Here is a 25,918-nt window from a genome sequence, read left to right on the forward strand (position 1 = left end):
TGGAAGCTCCTGGAAAGGCTCCTGTTGCCTTGACTGAATCAAACCTTTAGAGAAGCTCACTAATGAGTTCACATCAAGTCACAGAATCACAGAATCAACCAGGTTGGAAAAGACCTCTGAGATCATCAAGTCCAACCTATCACCCAACACCATCTAACCAACTAAACCATGGCACTGAGTGCCTCAGCCGGTCTGTTTTTAAACACTTCCAGGGATGGTGATTCCACCACCTCCCCAGGCAGGCCATTCCAAAGGCCAGTCTCTTTCTGTGAAGTCAAAGAGTCCCTTCCACTAAAGCACTATCAACAGATTTACACCACCAGCATCCTAAGGTGAAAGCAAGGAACTTCTGCTGGCTGCTCTGAGCAGAGCACTTTCAAGTTGACCTATGTGGCAGTTTGGGCTGGGTGCCCCCTGCCACTGCTACATGAGATACACCTCTGGTGTCCTGGGTGCCCACCCACAGGGGTGGACACAGGAAACGGCGTATTTCTACCCATAAGTCCTGCACCCTATAAAGCCATCTGCAGAGTCATCCTCTTCCTCTTTCTTCCCTCTCTGCTCCCACGGGAGATGTCCTCTCTTATCAGGTAATGCCGGGGGAGTATCCTCAAGGCCTCTTAGGCCTGTCTAGGTCTAATGCCAGGAGGAGAATGGAGGGGGAGGCAGTCTCAGACCTGGCCAGCCTGAGACTTGCCTAGCAGCGGGAGGGGGGGGGAAGAAAGAGCCCTGGGGGGTTTGGGTTTACCCTCAGGTGGGGAGAAGGGAAGGATTGGGAAGCTTTGGGAATTCTGTGAGGGGTTCTGTATGCTTTGGGATACTCTTTGCCACTATGCTTTGTAGTTTGTAGTTCTCTGTAGCTTCACCAATTGCTTTTCCATTTAAACTTTCCATCACTCTCCAATCCATTTGTGTGAGTCTCATTCTTTTGTCCCTTTCGGGGCAAGAGACGATCTGTCTGGCCCCAAACCAGCACAACCTACTGGAGTGAACTCATGAAGGAGGGAAGTTTCTTGTCAGAGGAAGAGGGCATCACCAAAAACATGAGCAGCAGCCTATGCCAGTGGGAGCTGAGCTGTGTGTGGCAACTGTTCTGTTCATGCTGAGCACAGACACAAAGATGGGTATTGTTTGCCAGCCACATAAAGAGAAAAAGCTGGATGTGAGAGGAAGGGAGGCAGCACAGACCCAAGAGAAAGTCACAAGGCAGAGGGCTGTTTTGCCTAAGGATAGTGTTGTTGTTAGACAGAATAAATAATCTGATCACAAAAATGAGGAAAACTATTTGGCAAAAGCCTTTTGCACCAGCAATTGCCATGAACATTAGATATAATGAACACAAATTTTATGCTGGGGGTGGTGAAACACTGGCCCAGGTTGCCCAGAGAAATGGTAGATGCCCCCGGTCAGGTTGTTTGAGGCTTTGAGCAACCAGCTCTAGCTGAAGATGTCCCTTCTGACCCAAACCAGTCTATGGTTCTATGACTCCATGATTCTGATTCTATGAAGAGACTGATAAAGGAGGCACAGCATATTTGTGGTACCTGTATTTCCTTGTGTAGCTGTACCCCAAACTGTGGCCATGAGCCCACTGCTGGTACAACATGGTTGTCAGGGCTTTGAGATCTTTAGCCTAAAAGCACATGGTGAAGAGGCTCAGAATCTTCCCAAAGCATAGATAATAATCAGAGCCACAGGAATAAAAACAAACAAACAAACAAACAAACAAACTAGTATTTTGATCCAGGGGACCGTGAGACTTAATCAAAACCCACAAAAAAACAGATTGTAGGAGTTAGTCCATGTGGTAGGCATTTAGCCTCCTGTGTAATAGAAGAGGCTAATGCCACAGAGTTATGGAATCTCAGAATGGTGGGAGTTGGAAGGGACCTTTGGAGACCATCAAGTCCAACCCCACTGCTAAGGCAGATTCACCTAAAGAAGGTGGAACATCATGTAGGGCAGGTCAAACAGGAACACATCTAGAAGGGTCTTGAAAGTCTCTAGAGAAGAACAATGTCCTTATTTCTGTTCTCGGTCCCACAAACAGACGCTCCACCAAAACAAAACAAAATTAACCCAAACCAACCAATTGGCAAACTAAAAAAAACATATCCTTGGCTTTCTCCAGGCAGTGCAAGCAATAGAATCATAGAATGGTTTGGGTTGGAAGGGATCTTAAAGATCATCTGGTTCCAACTCACCCACATGATCTGGTTCCAACCCACATGACACCTTCCTCTAAACCAGGTTGCTCAAGGCCCTGCCCAACCTGGCCTTGCTTTCTTTCTACAAAAAGATATGATGAAAGCAAAGTAAAGTAGAAAGAAAAGATAAATAAAAATAGAAATCACTGCTCGATTTCAACTGTCTTTTGTGCTTTGATGGCTGGGAAACAGACACTTTCTCTGTCTTATCAGCAGCCCTGAAACCTGACATATCTTTGCTAGCTTTGGCCTCTTTCCTTGGATGTTGCTTTCCCAGCATCAGAAACAGCTACAAGAGTTACACCAAGTTGCAAAATGTGGATTCTTGGCTGTCTTTGTTAGGTATTAGGATAGGAAAGAAGGAAAGATTATGCAATAGATGGAGAAGTAAAAAAAAAAATCACAGAAACAGTAGCAAGAGGAGAAGTCTTGTTGCATTTTGAGCAATGTTCAGGTTAGAGTAAAAGGCAACAGGAAGGTCACTTTTGCTGAACTACTCTTAGTTGGGTCTGTCTCAAACAAAAGGTAACGAGAGGGCCAATCCAATATGAGCACCTTGATACTCGCTAGGGGCCCAAAACTTTGTGGATGTGGAAGTCACAATGATAAAGCCTATCCAGATACATCCCCACAGAAATGTTCTTCTGGACCTGAATAGAAAGTGATGGACAGACAGAGCCTCTTCCTGGAGTTTTATCTGCCCAGAGAGTTCTAATTGCAGTGTATGTACTTTGCTTGATTGCACTTCACATTCCCAAGTCACAGTCTGCAGTGCTGGCCATCCACTCAGGCCAGGAGAGATGGTTCTGATTTTACTCCCTCCTATCATGGACCACTGACTTAAAAATACTGTAAAAAGAGAGTGAGGCATGGGACATCACTGTCAATAGAGATGTTCACATCATGAAACCTGTCATTACTCGTGCTGCTCAGCCAGCCAATTGCAGTGCTGATGCCAGCTTTGGATATCTGACTCTCTTACTGGAATCTCCCTTGTGATTTACAAATCCCATCTATCAGCCAAGTGAAAAAGTCCTACAGGAAAAACAAACCCTCAGATCAGGGTGTGAAATCAGACACAGTGAGAGTGACACAAAACATTTGCTCATCCCTCATCCACCTAAAACATCCTAACTGAGCCAATTCGAGAGGGCTGGCACCTGTTTCCCTGTGCAACTACCAGTTTGGGGAACAGGACAAGGATCACTCAAGACATTGCAGTTTTGCAGATCCACCCATTACACCTTGCTTTAGAAACACGGTATGCACAACTGTAAGCTTCCTGTTCAACTAGTTCACCTAGGGTGAGAAATCTCCAGCGACCTGAGACTTAAATGGCCAAAAAGCCTTTCCTTAGGAACGTTTTGGAAAGACCTGGGAAGGGCTATGATTCAACCTACTGAAATATTCTGAAAGGTTTCAATTACTGCATTTATGCAGCCCTGGGAGTAATTTGCAGGTAAGAAGCAAGAGGAATCCTGTCCCCTGGGCAGTCCTGCAGTGTCCCCTTCCACACCAGGAGGTGGAAATACTCTTACATAGAATTATAGAATTGTTTTGGCTGTAAGAGACTTCTAACTTTATCAAGTCCAACCATTAACCCAACACTGCCAGCTCTGTGGCTTTCAAATCCCTCCAGGGACAGGGACTCCACCACTTCCCTGGGCAGCCTGTTCCAGGACTTGATAACCCTTTCAGGGAAAACATGTCTCCTAGTATCCAACTTAAACCTCCCCTGGTGGAGCTTGAGGCTGTTTCATCTTGTCCTATCACTTGTTACTTGGGAGAAGACACCAACTCTCACATCACTACAACCTCATTTCAAGTAGTTGTAAAGAGCAAGAAGGTCTCTCCTGGGTCTCATGTTCTCCAGACTGAACTATGCATTATATAAAAGGGAAATTTTGGGATGGTATGTTGATGCAAAAGAAGGTAAGTCATTGGGAAGCAAAAGGGGTATTTCAGATTTCGGTGGTTGTCTATCTCCACAAAGAAACAGGAAGGAAATTGCTGCGTGTGGCTTTTTCAATCAGCTGAGTCCTAGGAAGATTTCCACCACAGTCAAGTTTCCTACTAGAGTCAGTTTTTTCACTACAGAAAGGGTTTCCACATAAGATACTTGTTCCTTCTCTCTTTTTTTCTGCTTTTTTTTTTTTTTATATCCCTCAGTACCATATGTGTACAGCTTGTCTCATTCACAGCAGTGATCTTGGATAAAGTGAAGGCTAAATAAGTGTACCCAGGTACAGATCTCACTCTCCAAGTCCCCTCTCCTGCCTTGCCAGGCCCTTTACTACTTGCTCTAAAAGCACTTCCACCTTAAACAGAAAGGAGGTCTGCCTGCACCACTGGCCAGGGCTGTAGGAATAGTTTGCTTTCAATCTCTCTTAGGCTTGCAACACTACAGTTTAAATCCATTTGCCAGACATGACACAAAGGAGGAAACCTTTTAACGTTACATTAAGGAGAAGTGAATAAATCTGGGACTTAAGGCAGAATGACATAGGTGGAATATTCAGCAAGGAGCAGATCCAGGCTTTTGGTGTGATGACTAAAATGTGATATATTTATAGCTGCAATCTGGTCTTGGTATCATCTGACCAACAGACAGCTCCAGACAGATGACAGCACAGTGTCTTTCACCTCAAGCTACCACAGCAGCTTTCCCTAACCCTTCACACGTGCTACAGCCACCAGCAGCAAAGAGCCCATTTTACCTACTCAAACACAAGTCATGAGGCCATTCCTTCAGGGTAATATGATGGCATCAGCTGATCCAAGGTCACTCACCTGCTGTAAGGTGTCATTTTACTCTGCAGGCTTAAAAGTCTTCTCAATCAGACCCTATTTCAGTAAGATAGTAAAGTCAGTACCTGACTTTAGATGAGTAATTTCTGATGTTCTCATGTCTGAAGTTAAGTATGTCCCTTAGTGCTTCCATCAAGGATGCAATGACAAGCACTGCTGTCCTAGAACAGCATGTACTGTGAGGACTAGGTAATATATTTTGTATCTCCTATGATTCATTGTGCATAACAGTTATCTCAAGTCTGAGCCAGAAATATATTCAGTGGATTGTGATCAATTGACTTGGGGGAGGAAAGGATGAACCAGAGAGAGCAGGTGAATTTTTAACCTTGCTGAAATCAATGGCAATACTCACATGAGTCTCTACTAGTAAAGCCAGGATTTCACATGTGACCTTAAAGTTGCTTTTAATGCCAAGTGTTCCCAAGGTCTTGCAACTCCAGCAATGCTTTTGAATGTTATTCTTGAGACCAAGCACTTCTGTGTAACCCTCCAACCTTGTGACTCTGGCACAGTTGGCTTTGAAATGTTTTCATCTTCATCTGACTCTGCTGTCAAGATCCTCAGCTGTGAACTCTGGCACAGCCACACTCTCCTACAAAACCCTCTTTACTCTGGCCCTGTGCAGCCAACCCTTTCCAAGTAAATGAGGGAGCATTTTTGGTTTGCTCCTTCATAATCCCTCACAATCCCTATCTGCAGGAGTTTTTGACAACTTGTAACCTCCTGTGTTCTTGGATTTTCAGCCATTCACAAAACCTTCCCTATCCTTCCCTTCTCTTCCCTGTTCCCTTCCCTTCCTTCTTCCCTTGCCTTCCCTTTTCCCTTTCCTTCCCTTTTCCTTTCCCTTCCCTTTTCCATTCTCTCCCCTTGCCTCTCCTGCCTTGCTCTTTCTCCCCCTTCCTTTCTTGCTCCTTTCCCCAGTTTGTGCTCTGTGTGTCCTATCCTTCAAGACAGCCAGCTGCAAAGTTTGTGGGAGAAACAGTATCCTGTCTCTTGACTCCAGTGTCTACACAAAGGGACCGGGTTTCCATTTTCCCAAAGAACTGTGATGGTTTCCTCTGGAAGGTTTTTGTGCTTCACCTCTTGGCTTGGTAGTTGGCACAGTATTCACCTGGTGAAGTGAGTGAGGCAAGGCCACAACAATGACCCAAGGGCTGGAACCCCTCTGCTGTGAGGACAGGATGAGAAAGTTGGGGTTGTTCAGCCGGGAGAAGAGAAGGCTTCAGGGAGACCTTCTGGTGGCCTTTCAGTACTTAAAGGTGCCAAGAAGAAAGATGGGGACAGACATTTTAGCCTGCTGTGACAGAACAAGGGGTGATGGTTTAAACTAAAAGAAAGACTCAAGACTAGATGAAAGGAAGACATTACTTATGCTGAGGGTTGTAAGAGAGTGGCCCAGGTTGCCCAGAGATGTGGTAGATGCTGCATCCCTGGAAACATTCCAGGTCAGGTTGGATGAACCCTGCTCTAGTTGCAGATATCCCTGCTGACTCCAGGAGAGTTGGACTAGATGACCTTTAAAGGTCCCTTCTAACCCAAGCCATTGGGTGATTCTGTGAATACCTTGTTTTCAACCTTGATCTGGTCAAGTCCACAATCAAGATTTACCAGAATGCTACAAAACACCTCTCTCCCCTCCCTAAAAATTATCTGTGCCAATGTTATTGTTCTTGGATCTACAAAACTCATTTGCTTTTCATGTACCCACATTCATAGGATCTCATCAGGAAGGAAAATAAACCACAGGAAGAAACATGTTTACTCTTGGATTATATGTTACAGGCTTTGGCTACATGAAAGACCTGGAGAAAGTAGAACTTCTGTGCACCTCCTGTATCCTGTTACAAGTAGAAGTCAAAAAACACCACAAAACCCACCTTTTCTACATTATTTTCATCCATGTACTCACCATCTTTAGTAAGGGGGGAAAAAAATCAATAGCAACTCCTTTAATACCAAGAAGTGCCCCAATCCCAGAACCAGGGGATATGTGATAGAAGTCCCTTGGGAGAGCATTCTGGAAAGAAGGGAAATATACTAGAAATTATATGTCATCATTTATGTGGCACTGTGTATGGGACACAGAATAGCTATTGGCATCTTTGGAGACGGGCTGTGTCGATGCTCTATGAGGAGAACTACTTGGGTTTGAAGGACTCTCTCCAGTGCAGGACACACATCTGGAGTGCAATCACACTTACGGAAGAGGCCTTTCATCCATCTCTGTGAGCACACGTGTGCACACACACACACACAGAGAACATAATTTTAGTAACTAACATTTTGCAACTAACCTTTCTTTGGCACTTTTGAGGAGAACACTGAAGGAGTTTTGGCTAGAAAATTTAGTACAGCCCCTTCATTTGAGGTCTTTATCTCTTTCCCAACTTTGCCCCCTTCTTTATCAGGAGCACAACTGCAAGGCCAGGACTTTTTTTAACAAAGAGTGGCCAACAATTCATGTCCAACACCCCTATGATGATATTAGTTTGTGTGATGACAGGCTTACCATGAGGAACTCTTCCCTAAGTCTCATCAGCCCCACTTTGCCTTGTTACACAAGTTATCCTATCCTCATTCACTCCAGCAAGAAGGGCAAAATTCCTACCCCTGGTGAAAGGGAGGAGCCAGGAGGAGATGTGTTGGCTGAACCCATATCATCAGCACATCTCCTCTTCAGCCTTTTATTTGCAAGCTGTGCCAATAATCTGCCTGTGCATGGCTTTCTGTGAGTCACACTGACACGCAGGTGAATACTGAACACCAGGACTTCACCAAATCAAAGCCTGGAAGGATAAATATTTCTGCCTGGGATCATTACTTTCCTTGTTTTCTTTGTTTGCCCTGGGACAATAGAAAAAAAAAAAAAAAGGAGGAGGAAAGCCTGCACAATTGAACAATGCAGCATTGAGTGACACAGTATCTGGTATCACAGAAATGACCCTCTCCTTGCTCCCTAATTCCTGTCTTTTGGAGCTAGGGGAATATTCTTCTGCTGCTGGCAGCGAGGGTTCAGGAACACAGAGATATAGCTTTGGAAGAACATTTCAGATCTAGCAAAAGGCACTTCTGACCTTGGCATAAGAGCTGTATGAACAGTGCCAGTGTTCAAGGAAAAGAAAAACATAAACAAACAGAAAAGCACCACATGTCTGACAGGGTAAAGCATTCACAAGGGGGATTTTTAACCAATTTAATAATAATAATAATTTAACCAAACTGACAAAAGCCCCTTCTAAAAGAGCCAGAGAGTTTTTGTTCCCTGTGCAGAAAATATCATGCTGTAAGCAAAGATTATTGGATTATTATTGCTGAATTTGATGAAACAATGTTTTAGTGGAGTCCAATTACTAACACTCTCAGTGTACCCAAACATATTTGGATAGCTGTGAAAACGAAAAAGCAGAAGTGTTTAATAAATATTTCCTGCCTCTATTTGGGACAAAGTTGAATGCCATTTCCACATTATATAACAATAACTAAATGCTTCCTAGTCAAAAAACTTTTAAAAGAACATCAAACAGCACAACTAGTATTTTAAAAGCAGTCCATCTGGAAGATTTGCACACCAGCTTTTTAAGAGATGGTCCTTCAGATGACTGTTCTCACATAAGGTGGGGATGTGAGAGCTGAAAAATAGTCCAGGAGACCAATTCTGACAAGGCAAACAGTGCAGTGTCAATATTTGAAAAGTGCACCTGAGGTAAGTCCACGTAATTTCAGGCTGGCTAGTCCAACAGTGCTCCTGAGCTAGGTATAATGAAGTGATTTCACAGAATCACAGATTGGGGAAGGTTGGAAGGGACCTCTGGGAATCACCTAGTTTAATCTTCCTGCTAAAGCAGGGTCACCCACAGCAGCTTGCCCAGGATCACAATTTCCAGATGGGTTTGGAATCTCTCCAGAGAAGGAGACTCCACAACCTCTCTGGGCAGCCTGCTCCAGGGCTGCAGCACCCTCACAGCAGAAGTTTTACCTCATGTTCAGATGGAACCTCCTGGGTTCCAGTTTGTCCCCACTGCCCCTTGTCCTGTCACTGGGCATCAGTGCAAAGGATCTGGCCCCATCCTGTCACCCCCTACCCTGAAGATATTGATCAGCATTAAGAAGACCTCCTCTCAGGCTGCTCTTCTCCAGGCTACAGAGCCTCAGGTCTCTCAGCCTTTCCTTTTCACAGAAATGCTCCAGTCTCCTCAGCATAGCCTTCATAGACTTCTCTGAACTCTTTCCAGTAGTTCTCTGTCTCTCTTGAACCAGATTTGTACCAGTTAATAAGGAGGTGGAGAGTGGGAGTGTAATGAAACACTAATCAGCACTTTTTGCAAATTGCATCTTGTTCTTTGATAAATTCATGGGTACAGTTGATAGCAGTAAGTGTGTTGACTCAGTGCTGCACTCTAATCAGTATCCAGAGTAGAGGAGGAAAAAATACAAAATCAATATATACACCTAATAAATGGTTTTAAAATAGCCAATGGGAAGATCTTAAAATGGCTTTGTTACAAAGGATTCATCAATGGACCAAGACTGTTTCTAATGGACTCTCGCAGGCACTTGCACTTGTGCTATTCATTGAATGCTATTTCAGATCTGCAAGAAAGCACAAAATGATTGCATCATTTGTGAACCAAGAGTTTCAAAAGCGACTGTGCTGTTTAAAATGGCACTACTGTCAGCAGCAAACAAAGACTGCTAGGAGGAGGATAATCAGGAGAACTTGCTAAAATGGGCTTAGTTAAAGAAGGTCTTAGGAGAGGTAAGTGGAAAATCCCATACTTGGGAATAAATATCCAGCACAGTGTAGGGTTGATCATATAGACAGATAGGAAGACCTACCACATGAGGAAAGGTTGAGAGAACTGGATTCATTCAGCCTTGAGAAGAGAAGGCTTGGGGGAGACCCTACTGCCGTGCACCAGTACATAAAGGATGGCCACCAGGAGGATGGAGACTTCCTTTTCACATGGAGTTACATGGAAAAGACAAGGGGTAATGGCTCCCAGTTACTGTTGGGGAGATTCCGACTGGAATCCAGAAGAAAATTTTTCACAATGAGAACAGTTAGACATTAGAATCATCTCCCAAGGCAAGTAGTGGACCCCCACCTTGGACAGTTTTAAGAACAAGTGCTGGGCCATCTCATTTAAACTACACTATCACCTAGAAAGCTTGGACCATATGATCCTTGGGGTCTCTTCCAAACTGGCATTCTGTGATTCTATGACTCCATGATAACATCTAAATGTAGAACTGCCTCTTGGTTAGTCCATAGCCTTGAAAGCAGTGGAGTGTGCTGTGGAAAACTGTGCTTCAGGGACATTGGCACTGAGCTAACTCCAGTGCAATGCTGTGGCTAACAGGAATCTCAGGACAAGCAGGAGGCATTGCTGGGTTTCATTTTTAGTGATGTTGCAGAAATTCAGAGTCCATTTCTTGTTTGCTCAGTTTTTTTAATGTTAAAAACTGGAGGATATTCAGAGATGATTTATAGTGCATTAGACTTTCAGCTACACACATACTGCCTACCTTCATGGCACTTCTTTTTCTCTTGGACAAAGGGAGGTCCTTGGGAACTCCTCATGGTACTTCCCTAACTCTTTCCCAGGAAATTCCCAACTGCATTAAGTCTGCAGAAAGGAAACCTCTACACATATATGGCTATGGAAGTTCTCTGTGAAGGTCTCATGGTGGAAGGACCACAGCATCTGCTGCTCTTAGTCTGCATGGAAATTCACGGTGCTACGTAAATTACATTCCAAAATAAAAGTAGCTTTGCTTTCAAAGTTCCACATAGACACTTTCATTCTTTCACATTTATTCCATTCTAAGGAAAATTTATGGTAAATTAAGTTTATACATTTGGTTTTATTTTTCATTTCTTGTGACTCTGTGGTGGTCGAACTTGAGTCTTATGTCATAACAGAAAGTCTCAAGCTACTCCACACCTCCACAAGAGCTACTAACAATAAAAAAAGAAAATACTCCTTTTTTTGATCTTTCAACTGCATTAATACCAGCCCACTCCAGCTAATAACTTCCTCACAAAATCAAAGCCATTTGGACTTTTCCAGGAGGGGCCTCCAGTCTCTGGACTTCCTTTCACTTTGCCCTTAATCATAGAATCATAGAATCATGGCATGTTTTGGTTTGGAAGGTCATCTAGCTCAACCTCCCTGCAGTGCACAGGGACATTTGCAACTAGAACAGGTTGCTCAGAGTTCTGTGCAACCTGTTTTCATGCACTGGGTCCCTGTAGGTCTCCAAAATGGGTGTAATGAAGACACACTGTAACTCTCGGTGGTTCAGCATGATGATGACTCACCACTAGTGCTCAGTTTTCGTGCCTGTTGTCTACAGGGACACTGTGCACAAGAATGTAGTGTCTGCATACAGAGAGCAGACATATACTCCAGAAATGTACTCCAAGAAATAAATCAAATCAGCTGAAAGAATACATAAAAAGGGTAAAGACCATTTTAAACATAGAAAGTTCCACCTAAACATAAGGCAGAACTTCCTTACATTGAGGGTGGGGAAGCACTGGAACAGGCTGCCCAGAGTGGTGGTGGAACAATTCAGTTTCTGGAGTCATTCAAAGCCTGTCTGGATGCTGTCCTGTGCAACCTGCTCTAAGTGAATCCGCTCTGGCAGATTGGGATAAACTAGACTAGACTCCAGAGGTCCCTTCCAATCCCTATCATTCTGTGATTCTGTGTGATTCTGTGATCTCAAATAATGACAAAAAGGAGGGAGAATTCAAGTAGGATATGAAACACTTGTTGAATAAGAAAAGATGGTGAAATCTCCCTGGTTTTAAAGGAAATGAGGATAAAAAGTGAGACTCCTACAATCTGTGTCTCAAAAGCAATCTACAAGTGAGGTGACAATCTATTTTGCTTCCCCACTGTGAGGAAAAATATGGGACAGGTTTCATGGAGAAATTACCTTGTGGAGATGATTAGAAATGCAAAAGATAAACAAACAGCTCATGTCCCTTTTGCTACAGTAAAGTGGTCAAACACTCTGGCACAGCCTACTCCCTGACTTCTTGCTCATACCTTGTTTATCTCGTCTTTTCTCTCTCTTTACCCATTTGAGAAGGTGAAACAAGAACACACAAAGCTCCTGCAGTGGGAACTCATGAATGCTAACAGACTTCTTGGAGATTTTGGGATTGAAAAGTGCTGCTGCCGCATTCAATGATCCATATGCAGTCTTTCAGCACAATTTTAATGACTCAGGGAAACAACATGGCAGCAGTGAACATTTTCAAAAGCTTCACCTCCCCTTCCAGCCTGAACTTCAGCTGGCCTCTCTCTGTGTTTTAACACACTCCATTAACAGGATTCCCCAGCTGAAAGCAGACGTAGGAGGTAGGGCACAAACCTATTTTTGGACATACAACACCATGCAGCACACAGAAGTCCCCTTGTCGATGGAGATTGTAGGATGGAGACAAGCAGAGTGTGTAGGAGACAAAAGAACCAGAGAACACATGCACTGTACTCTGGGTGTTTCTCCCCAGCTGGCAACAGGGCTGTGTGAAGGGGCTTGCTGTAAATCAAGAAGGAGAATGAGACAGTGGAGAGGCAAACTTATATGACACTCATTCAACTACTTTCCTTCCTGCATTCTGACTGCAAACACACACGCACACACACACAGACAATCTGGATGCCTCTTTTAGGTGGGTAAAACCCAGACATCCACTGCAGGCCACTATAGGCAGTTGGGTGTTTTGGGTAGAGAATACACCCAGTCCTTCCCGGTTCTCCTGTTCATACTGAAGGAAAAATTATGTGAGTGTGTGTGAAGGTTGGGTTGGGAGTACAGTCTATGCACAGCCACATCCCCTTGTAAAGCTGCAGGTTGTATATAGCCAAAGGCTGCGGACCAGCACCCTGCCCCACCAGCAGGATGATTTGTAAGTAAGAAAACAGGGACACAGTACACAGAGATGTGACGGATGCAGAGGTATCAGCTCCCTCGCCCTTCAAGGTGGAACTGAGATAAGAGTATCACTGATATACCCTCTCACCACCTCCTTCCTCCTGGGCATGTTGCGAAAAGGGGGAGGCATCTCATAAACAGGTGACCCCACCCCAGTAAGCAGGGGTGTGTTTCTGGGAGTCTCTCTCTTTCCCACACATGCAGCAAAGCTCACCGTATGAGAAAGGATGAAGGGAGAATTGGCACTGCAGAGGTGATCCATCACTGCCCCTCACTTGGCTTTAGGGTATGTGTTGGGACCAGGATTGGTCTTACAGAAGTGTAAAACCCAGGCACCCTTCCTCGTCTTTTTTCCTACTCCAAGCTGCCAGGTGTTTTATGAGACAGACATGCATTGACAGCCATGCATTGCAACACCCTCGTCTGTTGACTAGGAGGAGTGTATTGGGGATAAGCACAGCTGTTTCCCACTCACATACACAAATAAGCATAGGTGAACCCCAACCCCTCTACAACTACCTGGAAGGAGGTTGTAATGAGGTAGTTATCTCTTCTCCCTAGTATCAAGTGGTAGAATGTGAGGAAATGCCCTCAAGTTGCACCAAGGGGAGTTTCGGTTGGACATTAGGAAAAATGTCTTTACTGAAAGAGTGGTCAGGCATTGGAACAGACAGCCCAGGGAGGTGGTGGAGTCACTTCAGGGCATGGTTTAGTAGGCATAACGGTGCTGGGTTGACAGTTGGACTTGATCTTAGAGGTCTTTTCCAACTGAAGCAATTCTATGATTCTGTGATTTGGGGGGGCAGAGCTAGCATTTTGGAGGAGTGAAGTCTTTCTCACACAAGGGTGAACCCAGGTTGTTGGCCCCGTTATTTTTCAGTGTGTTCAGGGTATGCCTGTCACACATAGCCCACACAACCAAGAAATGCCTGACTGAAGGAAAAAGGGATGTCATGCCAACAAAGCAGAGGTCAAACCTGACCACTGCTCCCTGCCAGGCCATCAGGGTATTGCGCTGGGGGAGGACATACATCTTGGGGGTGTTTGCCACACACAGAGGGTTGTTTTAGGGCTGCCTCCCATAAACACACCAAGCCGCTGTTTGTGCATTTTGAGGGTGCCCATCACTCACACACTAGGCTGCAGGGTGTGTTTCACAGGGCGTTTTGTCTGCCTGTGAGGCTGCAGATTATGCTTGAGTGTCGGACACTTGCTGGGTGTCTGACTGCGTTTCAGTGTGCTGGTCTGCCTGTCAGGGTGCTGCACCCACACGGAGAGTCACAAGGCCATGCTGCTGGGCATCAAACACGTCCACGAGGCAGCAGGCTGGATTTTAAGGGTCTCAAGCACACAGATTGCAGTTCAAGGTGTCTGTCACACAGGGAGCTAGGGACTGTGTTTGAAGGTGTCTCACACATGCTGATGGGGCCGTAAGCTGTGTTTGAGAGTGTCTTACACAAGACAGGGCTCTAGACTGTTTAAGTGTGTCTTGCACTCAGAGCTGGGGTTGTAGACTTGTTTGAGGGTGTTCCATGGAAGATATGCTTGTAGGCTGTATCTGTCTTACACACAGGCAGACTGTAAGCTGTCTGAGGGTGTCTCATATACAAGCTGCGGTTGCAAGCTGTGTCTGAAGGTGTCTCGCACAGAACTCGGGCTGCAGTCTGTGTCTGAAGGTGTCACACACAGACGTGGGGCTGCAGTCTGTGCTTGAAAGTGTCTCACACAGAAGTCGGGCTGCAGGCCCTGTCCAAACCCCGTCTCCCACACCCGGTTCCCGAGGCCTCTCCTCACTCTGTTCTCCCGCCCCCGCGGGCCCGCAGGCCGCGTGCCAGCGCCCCGCCCCCGGCCGCGTCGCGTCGCGCGTGACGATGCGGCGGCGGCGCCGCCTCCGCCCGGACGGAGCCGGCGGCGGCTGCGGCAGCCGCGGGCCGGGCGTGAGCGGGGCGGTGCGGTGCGGGGGTGGACGAGGCGGTACTGCCGGGTTGCGGCATGGATTACCCGGAGCCCGACTCGCCGCAGGGCACCTGGGACCTGCCCGGTGAAGCTACCGGCTACTACGAGCGACCTACCCGCGGAGAGGAGGAAGCGGCGGCGAACCGCGGCTTGCAGCATCCCTTTGCCCGCCCCTCTCGCCTACCCCAGCAGCGCTCCGCGCCGCTGCTCCGCGCCGCGCTTTCCACGTCCTCCTCCGAGGGGGAACCGGAGGCGGTCGCTCTGCCGCGGGAGCCTAGCTTGAGTGACGAGGCCGCCGGCGGCGGTAGCGGCGACTTCGACTCGGCCGAATCCGGCGGCTCGCTGCGCTACTCTACGGGCACGGGCGGCGAGGGCAGCGAGGGCGAGGGAGCGGGGCTGGCGAGCAGCGAGAGCGGCGGCAGCAGCTTCTCGCTGGCGGAGAGGAGGCGACCGGGCGGCGGCCGGCCCCGCTATGAAGTGGTGCGGGAGCTGGGAGCCGAGGAGGTGCGCTGGTTTTACCGAGAGGACCGGAAAACCTGGAAGCCCTTTATCGGTTACGACTCGTTACGGATCGAGCTGGCCTACCGCGCCTTCGGAGAGCAGCGGGAAGGCGAGGCGGCGGCGGTGGAGCCGGTGTGCGTGCGGAGCGGGCTCTACGAGGTGGACGTGGTCAACGCGGAAAGCTACCCCGTCTACTGGAACCGTGAGTGCCGCTATCCCTTCCTTGGGGACCGGGGGAGTCCCGGTGTCCTTGCTGTCCCTCCCCGGGGGACCGCGGAGCGCCCCTACCCCTCCCACTCGGACCGAGGGGATTCCGGTGTCCCTTGCCTTCCCTGCCCTGGGGACCAGGGAAGCTCTTTCCCTTCTTACGGAGTCCAGGGCGGGTCTCAGTGTCCTCGCACCGCGGCCCCGAGGGTCACCTGGACTACCTATCACCTCCCGCTGTCCGCAACGAGGGACTCTGGGCATTCCCTCTGCGCACAGAGGTACTGCAATGGGTTTCCCCTATCACCGTGGGGACACCAGGCAGTCCTTCCTGTTCCCTCCCCTCAGAAGAATGGGGGTCTGAGCTGTCCTTATCACACCGAACTCAGCCAAGGAGGCTGGGCACTGCTTGCCCGTGTGCTCTTGGAGATACAGGACGAAATATTATTCCCCAGGCAGAGGGGACACTGAATGCCCAGCCGTCACACACCTGAAAGAGGAAAGACTGGTAATTTCCCTTCCAAGTCTCAGAAATGGGGTGTTAACGGCAGTACTGGGCATCCTGCCCTCCCAGGCACGTCCATATGGGAAGTGGCATGGGCATGCACCTGAGAGAGTGGGACACTGCACCCCCCAGCACCCCCATAGCACATTCAGAGGATGGCAGGCACTGGATACCCCTCACCCTGCAGTGCAGGGCCATGGGAGAAGGGTGCAGTGGGCACGTCTTCACCCACTTGCAGCTGCAAAGGGAACTAGACATATTTCCCACTCACCCCCCCTGTCCAAATGCATCTGCAGGACACTGGGATCTGGGCGTTCACACCTGGCATATACAGAAGTGGGAATGGGAGATCTGGGCACCTTCTCGTTTCTCGGCAGGCACAGAAGAAAGCAGGAGGGAATGTGACTGCGAACCTTCTTGCTCATGCTTCCCCTTTTGCTAAACAAAGGGGGAGGCAGGGTGGGTGTTTGCCTTCATCACTCTCCCCCTTCCCTCAATATGCACACCCTTCCTTCAGAAGGAGCAGGGTAGAAACAGCAGTTGTTTTTCCACTGCCTCCCCACCACACTAACACTTCTGGTCCCTCTTCTTTAGTTAGAAACAATGGAAGAGAGGGCTGGTACCTGGCTTCCCCTCTGCCACCCTTGTGCTCTATGCTAGGAAAGTGATGATAAGGTACTTTCTCTTTCCTTCCCCATCACCTATCCTCTGGGACTGGGCAGGAAACGGGACTCTGCTTTCTGTTGGAGGGGATGCAACAGGCATCTCAGATAACACAGTCCTTACTTCTTACCCTTCCAATAGAGAGGAATTTGCTTCACCCCTTGAAGTTCAAAATGACGTGGTGATGCACCCCCTCTTCCACCCTTCCCCTTGCTTTCATGTATCCTTTACTGGAGTGGGGACCTTGAAGAACAAAGATGGAAAAAACCCATATACCTCAGCTCTTCTGCCTCATCCTTTGGAGGGAATGTCTCCCAGAGTCTCTCACTGGGCAAGTGAGCATCTGCTCTCCTGGAGCAGAAAAGGTGTGCCACTGCTAACCCTCCATCCGTGCTTTCCAATGGCAGTACTTCAAGGAAAGGGAAATCTGGAGTTGAGTGAGAGGTGCAGAGTAGCCCAGCAAGGGACACTGTTCTGGCATGGACTTGGGAGAGGATCAGACAGGTTTCTCTTGTCTCTTCTGCAAAATTTTGAGACTCAGGTGGGAGTCACAGAGGATCAGCAGAACTGTGTGAGCTATGAAAACTAGGGTTTGCTTTTGTTTCCTTTTTTCTTTGTCAGCATCTTTATGGGAAGAAGATCCATAAATAACAATACCAGGTGGTACAATTCACTTGGGGTGTGACAATTTGTCTTTCAAATTGTTGTCCCAGCAGACAGACACTGAGCTTGAGGAACAAGCAGATTTCTTGGTCCACACATATTTTGAGTTGGAGGAACCTGGGCATGGCTTCTTGAGCAGAAAGTGGAGATGATTCTTCCGTCACCACCTGAAGGCCCTGCTGTTGGTACTTGATGCATCTCCCACATGGTTACTGGAAAGAGATGGTAGCAGGTTGTCCAAAGGTTGAGGAAACTGCTACCATCTCTTTTGTGACTGTGCCACAGAGAGAGAGGAGAGAAATGAGCAGAGCTGTCAGGTGAGGCAGTGGGTAATGGGAGCATGAGACTGGCCTCATCAGCAGCTTAAAGGTTTAATTTCTTGACCCTGTGCCTTGTCCATTTGGGAAGCTGATTCAGTCTTATTAAGCCTGAGGAGCAGATGTTTCAAGTGACAACATACACTGTGCAGATTTCTGATGCTTGGAGGAAGAGATTCTGAGGTTAGCACCAGAAGCAGTGCTAGCAGGGGAGTAATAAACTCATGGTCCTGAGAAGACTAACGATGGCAATGTTTTTTAGTCCTCAGAAAGCTGATTAAGAGGAGTGCTCAAGTCTTTTCTTACTATCAAGTCCACTCCTTCTCAAGACTGAGATAAACTTTTGGTGTTACGAGGTTCTGTCAGTCTGCTGGTCTAACTCCTTCACTTGCACATTTCCTTGCTTTTATTCCCTGTGTACATGAGTACTCTTGCCGTTCTCCCCTTCTTTCTTTCCAGCTACTGTGCCCACAGCTAAGAAAACAGCAGGGTGAGTTCCCAAGGATTCAGTCTCGTGTGCTTTTGAAGGCTTTGGCGTAGCTGTTATTCCCAAATTATTCCCGTTTGATAGTGCATGTGTAATTGTGGATCCACTGCTACGATGGTTTGCTGTAGTGCTGGAGAAAGCTTGTGGTGGGTAACCAGATCCCACATGAGTGAAGCCCATGAATAAGGAAGGAGAATCTCACTCTCTGATTCCATGAACATGAAGTTTAATGAGTACAACTGACTTAAAATATGCTGAGTTAAAGAGTACAGAAAGAGTACAGAAACCGCTCTCTGGTTTTGCTGATTCACATTTTCCGTTGAGAGCAAAGGTCAAAAGCTTTTCTCTTTGTTGTTCTTGCCTGTTTTGCTGTTCTTTTTCACCTATGAGCTATACTTGAGGGAAGGCTGCTATCTCACAGCTGTAGAACTGTGCTGACAGATCTTCAGCTCCTTTGACATCTTAATGACAGAAAATTGTTGATTATAGCTTGGCATGTGCTGACATTTTTTTCACTCCACATCTTGAGATACCTTTAGCTCATTACAGGAATTGTTTGTAACATCAGGAATATCAGCCTGAGTTAACAGTTTTAGCAGATTAATTACTGAGAATTTTATCCTTACCTTGTGACCTCTGGGATTTATTTAATTAGCATCATAAAATTTGCAAAGACGGCGCAAGAGGACGGAAATTATTAGTGTAGGCTTCCAGATAAGTGAGTAACTTGGAGTTGGGCTGCTACTTTTCTTCCATGGACAAAACAATGAGTGGCGTTTTATGCATGGGTCCTCTCTTTCAGTCTCCTAAAATTATCCATCCCTTTTCTCCCTTCCCAATTGAAGAGTGATGTTTTACAACCATTTTTCTATGGAGTTAAGTTTAGTGTTCAAAGATGAATCTGTTAAACCTGCAGTCTGGGGTCTTCTGGGTGACCTTCTCCTGTTCTTTGGCTTGTGATTATTGGTCCCATGTGGTTATTGCCCTATCTGATGTTCACTTTTCTCATACTTTTTGAAGGTTACATTGTCAAGCTGCCTGTATTTTGTTCTTGCAGGGAGTGTTTTCTTACACCACTTCACTCTCCAGGTCTTCATCGCAATGTATTCTCCAGTTTCAATTCTGACTGTGTGTTGGGGTTACTCATTGCCTAAGCTTGTGTCTGTTTTACAGTGACAGCATTTAAAACTGAAGTAAAACTTGAGTAAAATCTGGTGGTATTTGGAGAGAAGCAGTAAGACAAACGTGTGTTTCTGCAGCCACTTGGGGAGCTTCCGGAGCATTGCCTTTTAGGGAAGGATAAACCACACCCAGACACAGGCTTGACAAGAAGTTTGGTTTGTTTTGTTTTTTATAATGTGTATTTTTGTACCTTATAGTTTCAGAAGTCTATTAAGCAAAATACCTCTTGTTTCAGAATTCTATTAAGTAAAATACCTCTTGTTGTGTTTAGACAAAATTAGTTCACTAACACCATCCTTGAGATCCATTCTACTGGTATAACAGATACTTTACTGACCTTAGCCTGGAAATAACCTGGCAATACAGAGTGCTAACCTGTCTCTTATTTTTAAAATTTGTATGCCTAGGCTGAAATTGGGCAGCTTTTATGAACTGTTTCCAAGCCTTTAAGCTTGGACTGAAAGAACTTTTCAAGACCCTGTGTTTTCTTTTGTGAGCTGCTTTGCAAGCTGGAAGAAGAAGCAGTCAGCAGCACCTTGTGAAAAGCCTCTGCAGGTTCATCTTCTGCAAAAGGAGATGCGAATGCTAGGGCAATGGTATCTGCCTTCTGAACTTAGAGGTGGTCAAGATTTCTGAGAAGTTGAGTGTAGAAGTTGATGCCTGACACTAGATGATTATTTTCTCAGTTAATTTTTTTTTTTTTAATCCTAGGTTTGCTTTGATGTGGGGGATAGATATTAGCCTTTTGTCTCTCAGATGCTGGTGATGCTTTAGGCTCTGCTGTCAAGGGTAGAAATCAACATTTCAGAACTGTGAGTGCTTCTCTGCTTTGTGAAGGGGCATAGGGTGCTTCTGCCTTCCCTAGAGCTGCCGTGTGTGTTAACCTTAACCTGTCTTGAGCCTCCACTAGACTTCTTGCCTGGCTGCTTTAGTCAATGTCTGTTATTTCTTCTGAGGCTGCATGTTTGTTTTGTATTCTGAAACAAACGGTATTGAAACAGATTCATGAGGCAAGATGAAAGCTAAGGGTTTGAAATTAAGAGTTTATCAGTTTGTTTGTGGCTTGCATTAGTTTTATTCTCTTCTTAGCAGCAGAACACATTTCTAGTTGCTTTTACAGCATCCTTAGAACATTGCTTTTGGTGTGTTAGATGGTCTTTGACCTTGGTCAACACAATTTCACTTCAGTAAAGGACCTTTTCATTAAAAGCTGAATTCCTTTGCTTGCTTTTCTTTCCAGATGGATTGTTCTATTGCAAATAAAATACTGGTAGTTTATGTGACAAGGTAAAGCATTACTTTAGCTACTCAAAATCTTTCCTGGATTTTACTTTTTTGTTCCTGTTCTTACCATACCAGCCTTCCAAAGAGATCTTATGGCTTATTTTTGGCCAACTCCTTCTTGAACAGGAGGTCTAACACGCACACAGATGGAGTAATTTTTAGATTTGCAGAGCTCCATGTATTACATAATAACTTACACTTGTTTGTATGTATGTTCTGGTTATGATCTCTGGTACCTTCTTTCAGGAAAACTTACAGCATTTAGGATCCTTTTACTAGAACAAATGGGAGATGTCAGCACTTCGCTTGGATGTGTCTTTAAGGGCAAGTTTCTTCCATGATCTCAGCTTTTAGTTTTGTGATTTACAAACATTATTTAAGCAAAATTAATCTGTTCTCTTACTCCTATAAATGATAATCACAGAATCGCTTTCTGGCAGATGGTGTCAGGAACAGCAGAGTATTGAAGGATTGACTCAGCTTAGAAACAGAGTTGTGCTTGCCCCTCCATGTGGTCCAGCACTTTCCCTGGTGTGGTCAACAAGGAAGTGGTCAGAGATACAGGGAATACTTGGGTTACAAGTTGTGGGTGACAGAGTGTTACCTACTAAACTGAGAAAGCAGAAAATGTTTGTGGGATGAGAGGGATCAGGAGTTCTGTTCTGGCTTAATTCAGGCTTGAATACTGATTCGACTATGGTATTACCAAATAAAAAAGATGAGATTTAATTTGGAGGTGACAGGGCTAGATGAAAGAGAGATGACAGGTCAGTTTCTCTGTGTGTGCGTAGGAGATGCTGTCTAGGAAAAAAAACAATACTGAAGGCAAAGAGAGACCTTGGGCAGAGCTCCATTTTCTCTTGAGAGGAACACAAGAAGAATCTGGAGGTGCTGACACTGTAAATTAGTAAGCAGAAGGACTAGATGGAAGAAAAACTAGTGGGGAGATTCAGGCTGGATGTGAGGAAGAATTTCTTCACCATGAGAGTGGTGAGAGCCTGGAATGGGTTGTCCAGGGAGGTGGTTGAGGCCCCATCCTTGGAGGTGTTTTAAGGCCAGGCTGGATGAGGCTCTGGCCAGCCTGATCTAGTGTGAGGTGTCCCTGCCCATGGCAGGGGGGGTTGGAACTGGATGATCCTTGTGGTCCCTTCCAACCCTGACTGATTCTATGATTCTATGAAAAAATTGCAAAAGAAATTAAGAAGCATGAGCAATTTTGTAAGTGGTACCTGTAAGGTTGGAAAACATGAAGATGTAGTAGCGGCTTTGAGTGCTGGCCAGAGAAAAGGTCTCTACTGTCATATGATTTGTTTGAGAGGGTTGCAAGCAGCTGAAGCCACACTAGAGAGTGTCTGGTGTGGAGCTGATGAGGAGAAGCTCTAGAGATCATAGGTGTTGTAAATAGTATGGTTAGTAAGTGCTGTGGTGAATGGAGTATGTGGTACAAGTGAAATCCCAGGCAGTGGTATTTTATTTAAGGAAAAAGTTAAATCTGGGGATGAAAGTGTAGGGAAATCTGAAGGTGGGGTGGAGCAGACAAACATAAAATTTAGGAGAGTGCAGGGAAAAAGTCCCTGCAGAAGAGGAAGAGGGAATGAGTTAAGAGCAAAAGTTAGTGTGCCCTTGAATCATGTTTTGAGCTGGAAGGGACCTTTGAAGTTCATCTAGTCCAACCCTGCTGCAGTCAGCATGTACATCTTCAACTAAACCACATTGCTCAGAGCCTTGTCCAATGTGACCTGGAATGTTTCCAGGGATGGGGCATCTACCGCTTCTCTGGGCAGCCTGGGCCAGTGTTTCACAACCTTCAGCATCAAAAATTTCTTCTTTATCTAATCTGAATCTCCTCTCTAGTTTAAACCCATTACTTCTCTTCTGTTCTTACCAGCTTCCTAGCTACGTTCATTGTGAGGAACACTCTTTGACCTTCGTTTTCTAGTTGACATACCTGTAGAAGCCCATCTTGTTCATTAGCAGTAGATTTGAGGTATGTGCAGGAAAAATCTTACTGCTCTTGTTTTAAAATGTACTACTTTATGGGAACCTACTTGCTCAAGCTGCCCCTGCATGATCATTGCTGCTTAGTGCTGGTGAGAGCTCACTAACAAAGGGCAATTGATGAAGGGCTGCCACACACACTTTGAGCTGAGGGTCTGATTGTGCAGTAGTCCCGTGACTTTCAATGGGGTTTGGGCACATGCTTACATTTTAGGAGGTGCTCACATGCTTGTCATGTGGCCCAGTCAGTTTTTTTTGGAGCAGTTTAGCTTTCACCTAATGTGGTTTTCAAAAAAGACTGAAGTTTCTCTGGGTGAGAAAAGAGCTGATAATGACCCAGCTCCTACAGCTTACTGACTCCACTGGTGGTGGAGGTGCTCCACCTCAGGGTACTAGTGCTGAAATTTGGTAAATACTTCAAATGGTAACAATCTAATAAAAATAAACCTCTGAATTTAAAATGGTGGCTACATTTCATGTTACAGCAATCTAAGGTTTTCTGATGAGTGCTTTCTGCTGGCATCAACTGGAGTATTGTGGTCAGTCTTGGGGCACCCAGCGTAAGAAAGACATGGACCTGTTGGAGCAGGTCCAGAGGAGGCTATAGAAATTATGTGAGGGCTGGAACCCCTCTGCTGTGAGGCCAGGCTGAGAGAGTTGGGGTTGTTCAGCCCGGAGGAGACTCCGGGGAGACCTTCTGATCGCCTTTCAGTGCTTGAAGGGGCTGAGAAGAAAGACGGGGACGGATTTTTGAGCAGGGTCTGTTGTGACAAGGGGTAATGGTTTTAATCTGAAAGAAAGTAGATTTAGGTTAGATGCAAGGAAGAAGCTCTTCACTGTGAGGGTGGAGAGACACTGAAACAGGTTGCCTAGGGAAGCTGTGGATGCCTCATCCCTGGAAATGTTCAGACCCAGGTTGGATGAAGCCTTGATCAACCTGGTCTAGTAGGAGGTGTCCCTGCCTATGGCAGAGGGGATGGAACTATATGATCTTTAAGGTTGCTTCCAACCCAGACCATTCTGTGATTTTTGTGATCATTGATATGGCAAGGAAGATGAGCTTTATGATTTTTTGCTTGGACCATCAGGTGATCTTTTTTTTTAATTTTATTTTATTTGGACCATCAATTTCAGGTCTGTATAAAGAGCAATTGTAGAGATATTAATTGAAGTAGTACCTTAAACCAGGAAAATCGTTATTGAAAACAACAATATGTGCTGTATTTTGGGGTGGCATAGAGCACCTGAGATGAGAGATGACTTTTCATCTCTTTTAGAGGCATTCCTTCTGAGTTTGATATTTGAAGCAGCCCTGAAGTGCAGCCTTTTGTTACTGTTTTGGAATGCTCAGTTCATAGTGTAAATGGATTAGAAATGGTTCAGGGACAACCAGTTTCAAGCTGGTGCTTGAATAATTCAGGCAGTCTTGGTCAAAAAGAGACAGTTTCACAGCAAACAAACCACATGTTCCTCCCTTGCTGCATCTAACATAGAAGCAAATGTAGAGGCTCACATGTGTGGCTGCTTTCTAGATCAGAGCTGGAAAGAAAATCCTATCTATGCCAATCAGCTTGTTCTTAATAATATGCTTAGGCTCTGTGAAACTCAGAATTGACTTCTACCTGTAATTTTGAAATTGCTTCACTAAAGCAATTCAGAATTATTTGACTCATATCCTTTACTACTCAGTGAATGAAATCTCTCTTTTTATCTCAGATACTGAATAAAAAAGTACATGTCTGGCTCTGTAAATTTGTATAGGTCTGTGAAGTTTTTTTTGTGGCCAGGATTTCACCCTTGAACTCCGCTTCAGATTACGTTTTTACTTTCGAGAGAGCAGACCAGATTTGCATGTGTTAGTGGTTAAACAAAGGGGAGGTCACCCAGGCTGTGATGAAATGAGTGGTTCCATTTGTTTAGATGTTAGTGACCTGCTCTGTTATGAAATACGTTAGGGAATAGCTAGAAAAATGAAGAACTTAAAGCTATTAAAAGAGACCAAAAGTCTCTAACATTAGGTAGCAAACATGAAATAATGTAATTTTAGTTTGGATCTATTTCATTATAACATATGTTTGTCCACTGAGCATGCAAGATCATATTCCTGACAGTAAAATGCAGAAGGCAGGGTGGTTGAAACTAGGTAATCTTTAAGGTCACAAACCTTTCTGTGAATCTGTGAAATCTTCCATCTCATGACCAATATCTGTAATATTCCATTCTCATAATTAAAACTTCATGAGTTCTTTATTTTTTTTTTTATTTCATTTCCTTCTACAGGCTCATATACAAACCCAACCAGAAGAAAACTTAAGTAAGAAGAGCTCTTGTCCCACAGACTGCAAGTTGTGCATTTGCATTGACAAAACCAGAATCTGCAAATTGCTTTTGCTAGGGATGTGGTGGGGGTTGTGGCTGTTGGTAGGGTAGGAGACACACTGATGCAAGGGTCAAGTAATACCCAACCTTATACTTAACAAGGTTTGCACTAGTGAAAAGTTTTCAGGGCTGTGCAGTAGCTACTATACCCAAAGCAGAGTTGAAGGACAGATAGGGTAGGAATGGATAGCAAAATTTGAAATCTCCAGTAATATTGTTGATGTTACTCCAGAATACATTTCTTTCTGTGGCTGATATCAACATTCAGGTTAAAATCAAAGAATCAGGGAATCATTGAGCTTGGAAAAGACCTTAAAGATTATCAAGTCCAAGCATTAACCCAGCACTGCCAAAACCACTACTAGACCATGTTCTTCAGCACCACATCTACACAGCTTTTCAATCCCTCCAGGGGTGGGAATTCTACCACTACCTTGGCAGCCTGTTCCAAGCCTTAACAACCCTTTTGGGAGAGGAAGTTTTTCTTAATGCCCAATCTTAAACCCCATTCTTGCACGTTCCTGCATGCATTACAATTGCTGGCCTCACGGTGCTCCAAGACATGTGATGTTCAGCACTTTCAGCAGGCCTTTGTGGAGAGAAAAGGGAGAAAGAAGAAAATGAGGAAAACTCTTTTCCCCATGTGGTTTGTGTTTGTTTTCCCCCTCCCCCTTGGTGAATGTGTAGGCACTTCAAATACCTTTCATCTTGAAATGTCACTTACGGTAGCTTCACAGTTGCCTTCAGCTTGTGCAGATGTTACCTTCTTGCAAATTGTTTGCAACTAGTAATAAGGAAGTAAAATTTAAGG

At 45.5% G+C, this 25,918-nt stretch overlaps 1 protein-coding gene across 1 annotated transcript in view; it reads left to right on the top strand.

The window, feature by feature from the left end:
• Nucleotides 1-14,960: 14,960 nt before the first annotated feature.
• The window catches only part of DDHD1 (DDHD domain containing 1), a 76,485-nt gene continuing 65,527 nt past the window's right edge, over nt 14,961-25,918 (top strand). Inside the window, exon 1 of the mRNA XM_054400679.1 lies at nt 14,961-15,627. Coding sequence (XP_054256654.1) covers nt 14,961-15,627 — 667 coding nt within the window. The remainder of the gene's footprint in view (nt 15,628-25,918) is intronic.

This window comes from Indicator indicator, chromosome 4 (genome assembly GCF_027791375.1).
Source record: "Indicator indicator isolate 239-I01 chromosome 4, UM_Iind_1.1, whole genome shotgun sequence".
Classification (NCBI taxonomy): domain Eukaryota; kingdom Metazoa; phylum Chordata; class Aves; order Piciformes; family Indicatoridae; genus Indicator; species Indicator indicator.